The sequence below is a fragment of the Electrophorus electricus genome, chromosome 17, assembly GCF_041902795.1.
Source record: "Electrophorus electricus isolate QZ-2024a chromosome 17, ASM4190279v1, whole genome shotgun sequence".
Lineage (NCBI taxonomy): Eukaryota > Metazoa > Chordata > Actinopteri > Gymnotiformes > Gymnotidae > Electrophorus > Electrophorus electricus.
This window is the reverse complement of record NC_137513.1, coordinates 6,165,001-6,180,674: the sequence shown is the minus strand read 5'-3', so window position 1 is coordinate 6,180,674 and position 15,674 is coordinate 6,165,001. Positions and strand designations below refer to the sequence as shown.

The following is a 15,674-nucleotide window of genomic DNA, read 5'->3' as shown; positions in this document are numbered from 1 at the left end:
TGTGTTAATGTCTCCTATATTAATTCAAGCAATCACTTTAAATTGCATGCCTCTGTCATGGAAATTCTATAAAATGGTGTAACCAATAGTTTAGGCTGTAGGCCATCCACAAAACAGCTTATCTTTGTGTGTCTTGATATTATTTGCCTAATATGTGTTTCATTCTGGTACAGGACATGAGTGAGTCCTAATGAGCTGATGAATGTTGTGGAAATTTACTTTGCTTCGCTTTACTTTGCTTTGTGCTTCTGTAGTCACAGCATAACAGTCCGTAGATAGGCTAGAGGCAAGGACATCAGCGGCTCACATGCTGTTCTACCCATAGAGATAGAAGAAGACTGTCCTAACCGTAGAGATAGAAGACGCCACCTGCGCTCAGGCTAACCAAAACATAAAGTTCAGATACCTTGTAGGAGCTGTTTTTTCTTTTTTCTTTCTTTTCTTCTCTGTGTATAAGGAGGGGGACTTGTACTGCAGGTCAGTTCTCTTTCTCTGTTATACAGGGGACAGAACTCAATAAACTTTTTACTACTCAATGCATAAGGCTGTCTGTGTTTCATGTGCTCTCCTTTTTCCACCACAATTTGGCATAGTCGGAAGGATGAGCAGCTCCACCGCTGAGGAGGGAATATCAACACTTCACTGAAGACGCTCCTTGGCAAGGCTGAGCTGGGAGGGAACACCTAGTCGGGGAACAATACCGCCAGAGTGAAGGTGTTTTCCCTCATCTTGCGGTGCCTGCCTCATTTTCAAGAAAGAGTCGTGAGTGGGAGAGAGCAGTGATTGTGTAAGTACACAGACATTTATATTCCCTCTGTGTGGCCGTTTGGGAGTTCTCCTCTAGCATAAGAATATTTCAGATGTACTTGAAATAGCTTTGTTACGACAGTGCAAAGTGAAACAGTAGCCTGCTGAGAGTGAGGCACCTATTGCTCAAACGTGAGATTAGGGACATCTAGAAGACATAATATGTCCGGACCTGGGAGGAGAATCAGTCCACGAGCGAACGGAGCATAAGATACGTTAACGGGACTAAATTACAGCAGTGCATGCATTGAGAGAGTAATAAAATGGGATCCCAAAATACTAAATTAATGCAATATGACCCGTCCGAGTGGAACCAGCCCTTACATAATGACATGCGAAGGGATTATGGGGAGAGTGCCTTAAAGTGGTTGCCCATATAGGTAGATTGTTATGGGTTCCCCTGGGAATGGGAGCTTGAGTGTGAAACTGCTTAATAATATACTTAGACATATGGAAAACCGACCAGGGGATTCTGATCAGCATAAGGTATGGGATAGACACCATGGGAATATGATAGCAAGTCTTAAAATGTAGATAACAGGGAAAAAACAAACAAACAAACTAAGGGGACTGGGAGGGGGATGAACCTAACTCCACTTCTCAGTGTGTGTCCTCCAGAGCTGATCCCGATCTCGACTCTGCTCCACTGCAACGGAAACCAGCAGCCGTGGTGCCTGATCCAGTGGCAGCAGAACATCCACCCGCCTATGGACTGCCTCAAGCAGGGCCACACACTGGTCTCTTAGATGAAGCCCATGCCATAGAATAAAGGCATCACCCTCAGAGCGGTTAACCAGGAAATGGATGCTGACACCTCGTTCAGACTCAGCAGACTGAAGAATGGCTGAAGAATATGCCAGAAATCATGAAGCTCAAATTCAAAGCACAGAGCAGACAACATGGATCAAACCATGCTCCCCATGATGCAACAAGTGGCTCCCAGGGGGAGAGGACGAGGAAGGGAGCAAGATGCTCCAGGTGGAAGAGACATGTCATGGAGAAATCGATGTTACAACTGTGGAAAAGAAGGACATTTTTTCAGAGACTGTCCAGACCCAAATGCCCAAGCCGCATGAAACGATCTGGAAGAAGTGTTACCTTCGCGGAAGGTGAAGCCAGTGCACAGATGGTGTAGCTGGGAGAAGGGGAGCCGGGATATATCTACGAGTGGGGGTTGCAAGGTGGGTCAGGGAAAATAACTGAACACATGATCAAAACTGCCAGAAGGGCAACTAAGGGTAAGATTTAACTGTATGAATGCTGAATGTTTGCATGTGACTGCATATGTTTCCGATGGTCCAGATAAGCAATACACAGAAGCTTTTTTCCGTCATGAAAACCTAGAGACCTTTAGAACTAACTATTTGTATTGGGATGATGATTTTGTAGCTGCACAAGCTGAACTGTCCGATGAACAGGAACGGTGGTATGATGTTGAGTACTCCATCCCCCATGTCTCACTAGGAAGAAATAATCCTTTTAGACAATGGCGGGAGGTGGGACCGTGGATGAAACGAATGAGTCATATCCACAGATGGGAACCCACTGAACAACCCACTATTCACTATAATGCAGGAGTAGATGCATTCCGAATGACTCTGCCATATGTAATTACTGCTAACAGAACTGTAGAGCTTACCTCACCTCATCAGAGTGTACCCTTGACTAACTTTGTAGCATCGGAATCCAAGCATGATAATTATTTGAGCGAGGTACCAGATATCTTATGGGCTAAAGGGAAAAATGATATGGGATTAATCAAAAGTTTTGAGCCAGTGCAGATTACGCCAAAGGGTGCATACAGACCAAAACAACCCCAATACCCGTTGAAAAAGGAGGCTATAGAAGGTATTAGGCCAGTATTCCAATCCCTTCGAGACGCCGGTGTAATAATACCATGCCCATCTCGCCTGTCTGTACCCCCATATTTCATGTGAATAAACCAGGGTGTGATGAGTGGAGATTTGTACAAGACTTACAAGCAGTAAATGCAGCTGTACAAGCAAGGGTGCCTGAAGTGCAAAATCCACACACCATATTATCACAAATACCACATGACAGTCAACGGTTCACCGTTGTGGACCTGAGCCACCTTACGCCTGTTGAAACATTTAGCTGCAGAAGGGCATAAGGCTAGTAGAGCAAAACTATAGAACTGTAAGGAGGAAGTAACATTCCTGGGGCATATCATTAAGGGGAATACACACAGGTTGACTCAAAATCGAGCACAAGCTATAATTTCGCTACCTAAACTGACCACAAAGAAACAAGTGTTATATTTTTTAGGCATGTGTTCCTACTGTCCCATGTTTATTCCGTCCTATGCAGAACTGGAGGGACCACTATGGGCCATCACTCCCACCAAAGCCAGGAATGCAGTGCAGTTGGCCTGGACCCCAGAGCCGGAAAAGGTGTTTGTAGGATTGAAACAAGCACTACAACGCCTGCCTGTCCTAGGTTTACCTGATCCCAACAATAGATGAAAAAGGTAGTTATATGATGTCGGTTGTATGCCAGAAACATGGAACACATCAAAGACCAGTAGCTTACTTCTTGGCAAAATTAGACATGGTGGCACAAGGGCTACCAGCTTAATTCGGTAATGATCTGATGTTAATTTGGTAATGATCTGATTTACATTTTAAACTCAATATTTAATGTAGCTAACAACTATTACAAGTCTACCTGAAAGCTGCAGTAGCCTGTTGTGAAATGTTTATGGCATAGAACACTATTAAACCTGTACAGCAGGGTTCCACGGACCTGTAAAGCAGGTTTTTGTAGCTTCGAGTTCAAACAACTTCAAAGTATAGGCTGTTTGTTTGCTTGTGAATATTTTGGTGAAGCGTTGAATCTGATCAGGTGAGACTTTCTGCATCAGAGTTCAAAGATCCGATCAATTTTAGAATGCTACTTTTGATTCGTGTTGAGCCTCATTACAGGAAATTAAGTTTGTTTGCATTTGTTTGCAAGTTTTCGCGTCTGAGAGGCGGTAGTCCTACATATTTCTAAAGTTTGTCGAAGTTAAACATAATGCGATGTGACTGCATTTTAGTAGTAAACTAATCGATTAATATTATAAACATAATTATAAATATCAATATTATAAATATTATAAATATTTTCTGACAAATTATTTTGTAAGAGAAACGTCTACCGGTGTTCTAAATGGTTGTCTGAATGTGTTAATAGACTTGAAAACTCGCATCCACGTCTTCTGAATCATGTTTTTGGCCAAATCAATCATTGGAGGGATTCTGGATGCCGTGAGGTTGGTAGCGTGCTTACTATTAACTTTTTTTCTCTCCACTCACATTCGTTTTAATTTTTAAAACTTTACTATGAGAATAACGTACCTGCACAGAAAACGTTCTTTCATTTCTAACATTTACTTCAGTTTAACGGCTTCTACTATTTCTTTCATGCACCCTTACATTTCGTAGCCATACTGATCCTGGACAGTTTTCTCCTTCCCAGCCAGTAAGTTACCACCATGTTTTGCGTGTTTTTCATTGTTTGCATTAAAGAGATAGTTGCATTGCAAATAATCGATTGAATTTCGAGCATTGGAACTTGTAAAGTATTTATGGACTATTCTTACAGCATATATTCTGAATGTGTGTTCCAGCCCCCTCCCAGGAGACCATTACTACATGCACAGTCTCCGCAAAATGAAAGTGATGAGGAGAGGCAATTTCGCAAGGTTTTCCAACAGCTCGCTGGAGATGTAAGATCTAAGTCTCGATCTAATGGATCTTCTCACAGTTACTGCATACTTTTAAGCCTTGTCATGTACATCGTTAATAAATTAATTGCATTTAAATAATTATTTTTGCCTCATCACTTTGAATGCAGCAAGAAGCAGAGGGGCTACGGTAAATACCTACAGGAACTAATCTCTCCATTCATTTTCATGCATGTAGAGACATGAAAAGTTAGTATCGCTGTTGGATCAAAAAAGGACATTTGTGCCCCTTCCAGTTACACATACAAAAACCTCTAAGTCTATTCAAACTTGGCACTTGAAGGTTCTTAGTTTCTTTAATTAAATTGAGGAGAATAAGACTAAAAAAAAATATATTTTTTAATGCCAGAAAGATTAATATTCTGCAGGCTTTTCAACTGCAAGCATTTGTGTATTCCAGCACAGTTGTTTAATGCCTTTATGGATTTTGACCAATTGTTCATATGACCTCCCATCTGTGGACTCATTCCTGAACTTCACACAGAAACTAAGGGTGTGGTTTGAGCATATAAAGCTTTACTGATCCTTCAGTTAGGTAACCTGTCTGGTTCCTCCTCTTGGACAAATACCACTGTGATGAGAAGCATCTAGATGGTTCAAACCCATCTAGATGGGATGTGTCATAGTTGTGGAGTGCCTGAGATTTGTCATGAATTTAAGGAAAGCACATTTTTGTTGTTTTTAAAACTTTGTTCATGTCTCCTATTTTAATTCAAGCAATCACTTTAAATTGCATACATCTATTGTGGAAATTCTATAAAATCGTGTAATCAAAAGTTTAAACTGTAGGCCAACCACAAAACGGCCTATCTTTGTGTGTGTTGATATTGTTTGCCTCATATGTGTTTCTGGTACAGGACATGGAAGTGAGTCCTAATGAGCTGATGAACATTCTCAACAAGATTATATCCAAATGTGAGCATGCCTACCTTCTGTTTAAGCCTGAAAATTACCTATTATCAGAACTTATATTCCTGCAAAATGGTACACTCATGAAAGAGAAGCATTCTCTCATTTAGTAACATAGAACAGTGGAACTGACTCCACATGCAACAGCTGAAAGACTCTCAAGGAAACGTTCAACAATAAGCATGAGAAATATTAAAAGGGCTCAGTGCTTGAGCACGTTTAGCAAATTCATTATTTGTATACGAATATACTCTCAGTCAAGACTTCATGAATGACTGTTGTGTGGGCTATGGCATTTGTATATTGTAGTGATTGCATAATTAGAAGCAGGCATGCTCAGAATTTTGAGAAACTGTAGTAGGTGTAGTTAGGGAGGACATGAACAATTAATTCCAAAATCATATTTGCCTTTGCCACAGTTATACTTATGTAATTGTATTATTATTATTATTATTATTATTATTATTATTATTATTATTATCATTATTATTATTATTATTATTATTATTATCATTATTATTATTATTATTATTATTATTATTATTATTATTATTATTATTATGGTGATTGATAATGATCTTTTTCTCCCACTTTTAGATCATGACCTAAAGACTAATGGTTTCTCACTTGAGACTTGCAGGAGCATGGTGGCACTAATGGATGTATCCTTTTATAAAAGATGAGAATATGGTGAAATTTAAGGATATCTTGGACATTGTTTTCAACAAAGATTGGAGTTATTGTGCCTACTTTTGTTTTACTTAACGCCTCTCGATCAGAGTGACACCTCTGGAAGATTAGGCTTTGAAGAGTTCAAGCATCTGTGGAACAATATTAAGAGGTGGCAGGTAAAAAGCTATGGAAATGTTATTTCATTTTAGCCTAAATTGATTGTTCTCCAAACATGGTCATTGATATTAATTATAACTGAATATATATATTACTAGATAAAATATTTTCTGGTGGTCTGGATTTAGCTGACAGCCTTGTATAGTTCAAAAAATCACCTGAAATATTATATACACTCAGGGCAGGGTGGGGTATTTTCATTACATAAACAATAAATCAGTAAGAAAACCGATGCATCGTTTTCTGCTAAAAAACAACTCGACAACGCCCAATCTGCTAGCTCCTTCATGTTATGTCAGTCCCAAGTTTCTCCTAACTGTACTGTTTCCCCTATAAAAGGCTAAGCGTCTCATGGTTTGAATGAATAATCGCTGTCGCAGTATTGAAAGCTTTTTGAAAGCTTTTCGAAAGCGCACGATTGGCCACACAGCACAAGTGTGCATTTGAAGACACGTGCATTTTTATTTCTTTGCCATATTCCGATTTAAGCCATAATCACTTCTGCAGGCATCATTTAGGGTCAAATGCAATACATTTTTGAGGTGGTTTGTGGTTTAAATGCAGAGATGTAATGCAGTGTTTGCCACACTGCCAGCAGTAGTATGCCACTAAATTATCTTAGCAGTTCTCGTCCTGACGATTGAGCCTGTGGAGTAACTTTTCATATTTATTTTTAAAAACTCTTTTATTTAGTTATATATTAAGACAATCCCCAAATATTATAGGAGCAGATTTTCAGTTTTATTAACTCCAAACATCTTTTACTGGTTAAGCCTGGTTACTGTTTGTTTGCTTGTTTTTTCTTTTTGAAGCAAGGCCACATATCTTGCTGCATTTCTATTATAATCAAAGGTAACCAGTAAGAAGAGAAAGCTCCCGATTCAACGGATTTCGTATTGTTTGACATGAAGAATTCGTGATATGCCAAATATAATTTTACAGAATATATCTCTCCAGCTTAGTTCACATACAATATACCATATATATTGTTAAAGAATTGCATTAATACAAATCAATTTGACTTTATTTGGTTCAGGGAATCTTTAAACAATATGATGCAGACCACTCTGGGACGATTGGAGTTGATGAACTTCCAGCTGCATTCAGAGCAGCAGGTTAGTGTGACAGTCCTGGTGAAGCACTTCTACACTTCACACCGGCTATGCAGGCACAAACTGACCACAGTTGGATATATTAATCAAAGTCCAACTAGGCACAAGCAAACATTCTGTGTGATATTAATTTGTCTTTATATTGCCTCAGCTCTCTCACAAGTTCTCCGTGTGCTGTATCCCCTCTCACTTTGACCTAGGATTTCCTCTCAGTGACCAACTCTTCAAGATGATCACTCGCAAATACAGCGATGAAAGCAGAAACATGGACTTTGACAACTATATTGGGTGCCTGGTGCGACTGGATACCATGTGCCGTGAGTTGGCTGTTTTACAGCAACTTACACAAGACCATTTAATCTTTATTTTTCCAGACACAGTTGACTAAAAGACATTTGTTTGCATCCATAGAGGCTTTTAAAATACTTGACAAGGACAACACTGGTTCTATCAAAGTCAACATTAAAGAGGTATGAGAACTACATTGAATTGGGCTTGGAAAAATCTATTACCACAAGCAACAAAATCTCTTGGCAACCTAAATCCATATATTGAAACTGTACACAAGTGTCTGACCTTTTACTTATCTGTTTACAGTGGCTGCAGTTGACTATGTACTCCTAAGTCAAGAGGAAATCATCTCAGTTCTGTGCCATTTTATTGTTCATTGTTATTGAGTGTTATAATTATCATAAGAAAATGTCCCTCTAATTTAATAAGCCTTTTAATTTGGAAACACACATTTTAATTGTTGATTAGGTAGTGTATTGCTACTTGATGATAAAGACCGTGCAGCATCCTGTCACTAGGGGGAACCTTTGTGCTTACATATCATTTAGCCCTACGCTCTCAAGAAGACAGTGTCTTGAAAATAAAATCAATATTATACGTTAGCAACTTGGCATTTAATGTGGCTGTTGTCATGGTAGTAGGTCAAGGCTGGTTATGTGACAGCACATGTCATCATCTTTATTGCAAATTACCCAAAATATGGGAAAATTTTTCTTATGGAACATATCAGAATGCACATTGCATAATGGGCGCACGGATGATACCCTGACGTCAAAACTATTGTGACTTCCTCTTGTTTTAACTGCAAATACTCAAAGATTTTAATTACATCAAATCATGCTATTTAATTTTTAAAGCAAGTGGAACTGTTTATATGTGAGCGGCTTGGCATTTATTGTGTCTGCGATTCACTAATTCTATGAAGTTAATAGATGTTTTGGTCTGACAGTGTTTATGCATATGAGTGGTTTATTCATGGTAACAGTGTTTCAGCACCGCTACAGCTGTAGTTGACAAATTAGTGGATTGCCTGGTGAACAGCACAGTCCAGTAAACATGAAAAACCTCATATTCCAGCTGTGGTTTTAAACCCGTGTGCAACATAGTCTGATAAATTATACAGTGAGTTGTTATACCCAGGGGAATGCCATACACTCGCAGCTATACATGTTGCCATTTTTTGTTGCCATTTGAGGGACTTATCACAGTACATTATAAAATGCTTCATAAATAGGTGATAGATGTACACTGATATCAAATGTATCTTAAATTTTAAATGACTATGTGTTCTAGGCTAATGAACACATGAACTGATAAACACTGTGTTGGGAAAGGGGAAGTGGGTTGTTGCTATAAATTAATAAATAATATGGTTATTTAAAAAGCCATTTTGTAGTTCTCTTGTCCAGGTAACTCGCTTGTCTGTCAAACCCTTTTTTTCATACAGTTTCTTTAAAGAATCTTTTAGGAATTAAAAAAAAAGGTATTTAGTGCTCATAAAGTGGGAATGCCATCACATTTTAGGAACATGCATTAGGCAACTAAACAGTGATATAGCAAGACTAGACAATCACTGTGTAAAGTGAAGAAAAGTAACTTTAATGTAAGGATATTTCATTCGTTGGATTGGATAGAGTATAAGAATCACAGCCTACGTAATTGAAAGACTTATCTGGTTACAAACCCAGTAAAGGCTCTTCATCATCCTTATCATATATCATACTAATTTATTTCCCTTCACAACATAAACCAAATACTCATTGGACCCTTAAAAGGACTGAAGTATGTCGAGATTGTCTGTGTGAGAAACTGTGTTGCAGGCACATAGCTAGACATGAGTGAATGTAACAGAAAGCTGGTTTTATTGAAGAGACAAAAAACAGAGAATACAGAACAAAATTTGCTAGTAGAGGCACCAGCAGCAAAACCAAGATAAACAATGTTGTAAACATCAGCCCAATATCAGCCACGGCAGATGTCATTATAGGGTTGATGGCAAAGCACTTGGACTTAAACAGAAGTAAGTAAAATCAGGAACAGCTGCAGGTGCTTACTAATAAACAGGTGATTGTGAAGTGTGATTGGTAGTTCTTTGGCTGACTAACGACTGAGGTGTGACAGTATGCAACAGTTGAAGGTGCGTCTGGGGCCACTGGTTCACCACCTGCACCTTGCTAGTCTGCATCCCTACGTTAGTGAGGATGATGAGGTAGCCAGCTAACCTCACACAGATAGAACTCCAACTTCTCCAGCTTGCAATATAAACTGTTTCGCAAGAGAGTGTGGATAACCGTCGCAGATGTGTTGGTCCAGAGTTACTGAGTAGACTAGGATATTGTTGAGGTATAAAAGAAATGAAGGATTTAACCAAATATTCTTGTAGGGCCTTGTTAATGAACACCTGGAAAAGGAGCGCTGTGTCTAGCCCATACAAGAGAACCAGGTGGTAGACCAGAGAGGCAAGGCCATGGGGCTGTGTCTGCAAGTATCACTGTGAGAACTTATGGACCAATACTTTAGGAACAAGAAAATAAAACATATAAGCTATATAATTAGCTGAAGGTTGTGTAAATAACTGCGCCCCCCCCCCCCCCCCCCCCCCCGAGTACATTCATGCAGTGGCCAAAAATGATCAAGCAGGACAGCATACACAGTCTGTTAGATGAATAGATTTTTCACTTGCTGCCCATCATCATTAATATCAGTCAAAAAAACTAAAGCAGGCAGACTAGTTTTGAAAAGAAGGGTGTCCTTGAGGCCTCACTTGGACATCCTAAATATTAGCTAAATGTTTCTACCAAAGACATGTAACCAATTTATGTAATGCTTTTTGATTTTATTCCCTCCATACATTCCACACACTTTATCAGGGCCATGTGACTTTTCCCAAGATTACTGGATATGCTATATGCTAATTTTCCTATTTTCCTTAACTCTGTCTCTCTGGTCCCACTGTCTACCTCACCTCATTTGATCTTCCTCAGGGCCCTGGGGCATGTTTCTCAGGATGAGTGACACAGAGTCAGATATGCTGAGATGCACACATGAGAATATACAGATGGCAAAGCAGATGAGTAAGTGGAAATAAGTAAATGATAGAGCATGTGCAACATGTTCAGACATAATATGATATGCGGTGTCTAAAATGAGACAGTCGTCTATCACCAATTCCAGACCATTTGACATAGCCTTGCACATATCTAAAAAATAAACAGCACAGGACAGCATGACATGAGACCGAATAAGGGTGTAGCACTACTGATTCAAGGATAAACTGTTTATGGAAAAGGGAGTCATATTGTAGGGAATTCTAACAAAAGAGACCTTATATAGGGTATCCATTCAGCAATGCAATATGGTTCTTAGCTCAGTGGTTAAGTTGCTTGAGTAGTAATCAGAAAGTTGCCAGTTCATGTCCCACCACTGGCAAGTTGTCACTGTTGGGGCCCCTGAGCAAGGCCCTTAACCCTCAATTGTGCAAGTTGTATTCAGTTATAAAATTGCTTTGGATAAAAGTGTCAAGTAAATGTAATGTGGGATTTATTAAACAGTGTCTTTCAGAAATAGGACTGGTTCTATATCTACTGCTGTAAAACAAAATAAAGTATCAAATGTAACTAAGAAAACTGTTAGTTGGTATTATTTTCATACAGCCCTATTCAGTATCACCGAGTTACAGAATACCATACTAAGTAAGCTAGCTAGCAATGTCAGAAAGATAAGATTTACGATGTCCACAGTCAGAATCCATTTCCCCGGCTCTGATACTGCTCGAAGTATTGGTATTAGAATGAAGATGAAGACAAATATAAACAATACTGTTGCTGTCGTGATGATAGTAATGACTCGGTTACAGCAGATTTTATTTCTCTGAGCAACTTTCGTCGCGAGTTGCTCCCCCATCCAGACACATAGTGTGACGTGATACCGCGGGTGGTTTGTGTTCGCGTGTAACACATCAAATGTCTGCATTTAATGTCTTTATCCTTCATCATAGGAACAAGACGCGAACAAAAAGCGCGCAGTGGCAAGCTGGCAAAAATGCAAACCAAATGTTGGGGGCGGTGGGCGTGTCCCGACAGGGTGCCTGGCGCGCCGTGACAGTCCTGGTAAGAACATAGCTTTATGCTCAAGTCTGCCATGTTAATTCGGTAATGATCTGATTTACATTTTAAACTCAATATTTAATGTAGCTAACAACTATTCCAAGTCTACCTGAAAGCTGTAGTAGCCCGTTTTGAAATGTATGCAGTTTTATGACCAAGCGAAGGAACAGTGAATTTTTAGGGCATAGAGCACTAACGAACCTGTACAGCAGGTTTTTGTAGCTTCTAGTTCAAACAACTTCAAAGTATAGGCTATTTGTTTGCTTGTGAATATTTTGGTGAAGCGCTGAATCTGATCAGGTGAGACTTTCTGCATCAGAGTTCAAAGATCCGATCAATTTTAGAATGCTACTTTTGATTCGTGTTGAGCCTCATTACAGGAAATGAAGTTTGTTTGCATTTGTTTGCAAGTTTTCGCGTCGAAGAGGCGGTAGTCCTACATATTTCTAAAGTTTGTCGAAGTTAAACATAATGCGATGTGACTGCATTTTAGTAGTAAACTAATCGATTAATATTATCCCATCGATTACTTCTAAACATCAGAGTACATTAACAAACTCTAAAACGGTATGCTGCGTTTAAGGAAATGAACAATTTTGATTATCGAAAGCATTTTCGACAAATTATTTTGTAAACGAAGCGACTACCGTTGTTCTAAATGGTTGTCTGAATGTGTTAATAGACTTGAAAACTCGCATCCACGTCTTCTCAACCATGTTTTTGGCCAAATCAATCATTGGAGGGATTCTGGATGCCGTGAGGTTGGTAGCGTGCTTACTATTAACTTTTTTTTCTCTCCACTCACATTCGTTTTGATTTTTAAAACTTTACTATGAGAATAACGTACCTGCACAGAAAACGTTCTTTCATTTCTAACATTTACTTCAATTTAACGGCTTCTACTATTTCTTTCATGCACCCTTACATTTCGTAGCCAAATTGATCCTGGACAGTTTTCTTCTTCCCAACCAGTAAGTTACCACCATGTTTTGCGTGTTTGTCATTGTTTGCATTAAAGAGATAGTTGCATTGCAAATAATCGATTGAATTTCGAGCATTGGAACTTGTAAAGTATTTATGGATTATTCTTACAGCATATATTCTGAATGTGTGTTCCAGCCCCCTCCCAGGAGACCATTACTACATGCACAGTCTCCGCAAAATGAAAGTGATGAGGAGAGGCAATTTCGCAAGGTTTTCCAACAGCTTGCTGGAGATGTAAGATCTAAGTCTCGATCTAATGGATCTTCTCACAATTACTGCATACTTTTAAGCCTTGTCATGTACATCGTTAATAAATTAATTGCATTTAAATAATTATTTTTGCTTTGAATGTAGCAAGAAGCAGAGGGGGTACATTAAATACCTACAGGAACTAATGCCTCCATTAACTTTCATGCATGTAGAGACATGAAAAGTTAGTATCGCTGTTGGATCAAAATAGGACATTTGTGCCCCTTCCAGTTACACATGCAAAAACCTCTGAGTCTATTCAAACTTGGCACTTGAAGGTTCTTAGTTTCTTTAATTAAAGTGAGGAGAATAAGACTAAAAATATTAGTTTTTTAATGCCAGAGAGATTTATATTCTGCAGGCTTTTCAACTGCAAGCATTTGTGTATTTCAGCACAGTTGTTTAATTCCTTTATGGATTTTGACCAATTGTTCATATGACCTCCCATCTGTGGACTCATTCCTGAACTTCACACAGAAACTAAGGGTGTGGTTTGAGCATATAAAGCTTTACTGATCCTTCAGTTAGGTAACCTGTCTGGTTCCTCCTCTTGGACAAATTCCTACCACTGTGATAAAAAGCATCTAGATGGTTTAGATCTGTAGCTTTTGTAGCTTTGTTGTTTAAAATGGGTGGGCTTGATGTGGGATTTGTCATAGTTGTGGAGTGCCTGAGATTGTCATGAATTTAAGGAAAGCCCATTCTGGTGTTTTTAAAACTTTGTTCATGTCTCCTATTTTAATTCAAGCAATCACTTTAAATTGCATGCATCTGTCATGGAAATTCTATAAATGGTGTAGTCAATAGTTTAGGCTGTAGGCCAACCGCAAAACAGATTATCTTTGTATGTGTTGATATTGTTTGCCTAATATGTGTTTCTTTTTGGTACAGGACATGGAAGTGAGTCCTAATGAGCTGATGAACATTCTCAACAAGATTATATCCAAACGTGAGCATGCCTACCTTCTGTTTAAGCCTGAAAATCACTTAATATCAGAATATATATTCCTGCAAAATGGTACACTCATGAAAGAGAAGCATTATCTCATTTAGTAACATAGAACAGAGGAACTGACGGCACATGCAATGGCTGAAAGATTCTCGAGGAAACGTTCAACAATAAGCAGGAGAAATATTACAAGGGATCAGTGCTTGAGCACATTTAGCAAATTCATTATTTGTATACAAATATACTCTCAGGCAAGACTTCATAAATGACTCGTGTGGGCTATGGCATTTGTATATTGTGGTGACTGCATAATTAGTAGCAGGCATGCTCAGAATTCTGAGAAAGCAGAGTCACTTGGACATACTGTAGTAGGTGTGGTTAGGGAGGACATGACCAATACATTACAAAATCATATTTGTCTTTGCCAGGGAGGACATGAGAATATCATTCCAAAATCATATTTGCCTTTGTCACAGTTATACTTATGTAATTTTATTATTTATAATAATAATAATAATAATAATAATGTTATTATTATCATCATCATGGTGATTGATAATTGTCTTTTTCTCCCACTTTTAGATCGTGACCTAAAGACTAATGGTTTCTCACTTGAGTCTTGCAGGAGCATGGTGGCACTAATGGATGTATCCTTTTATAAAAGATGAGAATATGGTGAAATTTAAGGATATCTTGGACATTGTTTTCAACAAAGATTGGAGTTATTGTGCCTACTTTTGTTTTACTTAACGCCTCTCGAACAGGGTGACAGCTCTGGAAAATTAGGCTTTGAAGAGTTCAAGCATCTGTGGAACAATATTAAGAGGTGGCAGGTAAAAAGCTATGGAAATGTTATTTCATTTTAGCCTAAGTTGATTGTTCTCCAGACATGGTCATTGATATTAATTATAACTGAATATTTATATTACTAGATAAAATATTTTCTGGTGGTCTGGATTTAGCTGACAGCCTTGTATAGTTCAAAAAATCGCCTGAAATATTATATACACTCAGGGCAGGGTGGGGTATTTTCATTACATAAACAATAAATCAGTAAGAAAGCACAAAACGATGCATCGGTTAAAAAACAACTCGACAACGCCAAATCTGCTAGCTCCTTCACGTTATGTCAGCCCCAAGTTTCTCCTAACTGTACTGTTTCCCATATGCAAGGCTAAGCGTCTCATGGTTTGAATGAATAATCGCTGTCACAGTATTGAAAGCTTTTCGAAAGCGCACGATTGGCCACACAGCACAAGTGTGCATTTGAAGACACATGTGCATTTTTATTTCTTTGCCATATTCCAATTTAAGCCAGAATTACTTCTGCAGGCATCATTTAGTGTCAATTGCAGTCCATTTTTGAGGTGGTTTGTGGTTTAAATGCAGAGATGTAATGCAGTGTTTGCCACACTGCCAGCAGTAGTATGTCACTAAATTAGCTTAGCAGTTCTCATCTTGACGATGCAGCCGTTGGAGTAACTTTTCATATTTATTTTTTAAAACTCTTTTATTTAGTTATATATTAAGACAATCCCCAAATATTATAGGAGCAGATTTTCAGTTTTATTAACTCCAAACATCTTTTACTGGTTAAGCCTGGTTACTGTTTATTTGTTTTTTGTTTTTGAAGCAAGGCCACATATCTTGCTGCATTTCTATCGTAATCAAAG

At 38.5% G+C, this 15,674-nt stretch overlaps 2 protein-coding genes across 5 annotated transcripts in view; both read left to right on the top strand.

The window, feature by feature from the left end:
* Window positions 1-750: 750 nt before the first annotated feature.
* Window positions 751-9,095, top strand: LOC113589167 (calpain small subunit 1-like). Of its 2 annotated transcripts, XM_081700533.1 has the most exons (12): window positions 751-1,988; window positions 3,136-3,295; window positions 4,000-4,078; window positions 4,251-4,287; window positions 4,436-4,534; window positions 5,410-5,467; window positions 6,059-6,123; window positions 6,241-6,309; window positions 7,347-7,425; window positions 7,623-7,739; window positions 7,834-7,892; window positions 8,020-9,095. In XM_081700533.1, exons 3-12 carry the CDS (start codon window positions 4,032-4,034, stop codon window positions 8,044-8,046), a joined length of 657 nt encoding a protein of 218 aa, XP_081556659.1. In that variant the 5' UTR covers window positions 751-1,988; window positions 3,136-3,295; window positions 4,000-4,031; the 3' UTR covers window positions 8,047-9,095. The 2 variants fall into 2 exon arrangements, with proteins under 2 accessions (XP_081556659.1, XP_035390143.1); XM_035534250.2 differs by lacking the exons at window positions 751-1,988; window positions 3,136-3,295 and adding an exon at window positions 3,542-3,669.
* A 2,588-nt stretch (window positions 9,096-11,683) lies between these two features.
* The window catches only part of LOC113589169 (calpain small subunit 1-like), a 6,943-nt gene continuing 2,952 nt past the window's right edge, over window positions 11,684-15,674 (top strand). The window contains exons 1-7 of one of the 3 annotated variants that reach the window (XM_035534205.2): window positions 11,684-11,822; window positions 12,502-12,580; window positions 12,754-12,790; window positions 12,939-13,037; window positions 13,944-14,001; window positions 14,584-14,648; window positions 14,766-14,834. In XM_035534205.2, coding sequence (XP_035390098.1) covers window positions 12,534-12,580; window positions 12,754-12,790; window positions 12,939-13,037; window positions 13,944-14,001; window positions 14,584-14,648; window positions 14,766-14,834 — 375 coding nt within the window. In that variant the 5' untranslated portion in view covers window positions 11,684-11,822; window positions 12,502-12,533. The other 2 variants (XM_035534207.2, XM_035534206.2) reach the window with 2 other exon arrangements.

Bases quoted from the DNA above. Each gene is read 5' to 3' on its own strand.
- LOC113589167 (XM_081700533.1), top strand. From the start codon at position 4,032: ATGTTTTTGGCCAAATCAATCATTGGAGGGATTCTGGATGCCGTGAG. The intron at 4,535-5,409 runs GTAAGATCTAAG...TTTCTGGTACAG, and splicing joins TCCAACAGCTCGCTGGAGAT to GACATGGAAGTGAGTCCTAA. The intron at 6,124-6,240 runs GTATCCTTTTAT...CCTCTCGATCAG, and splicing joins GCATGGTGGCACTAATGGAT to AGTGACACCTCTGGAAGATT.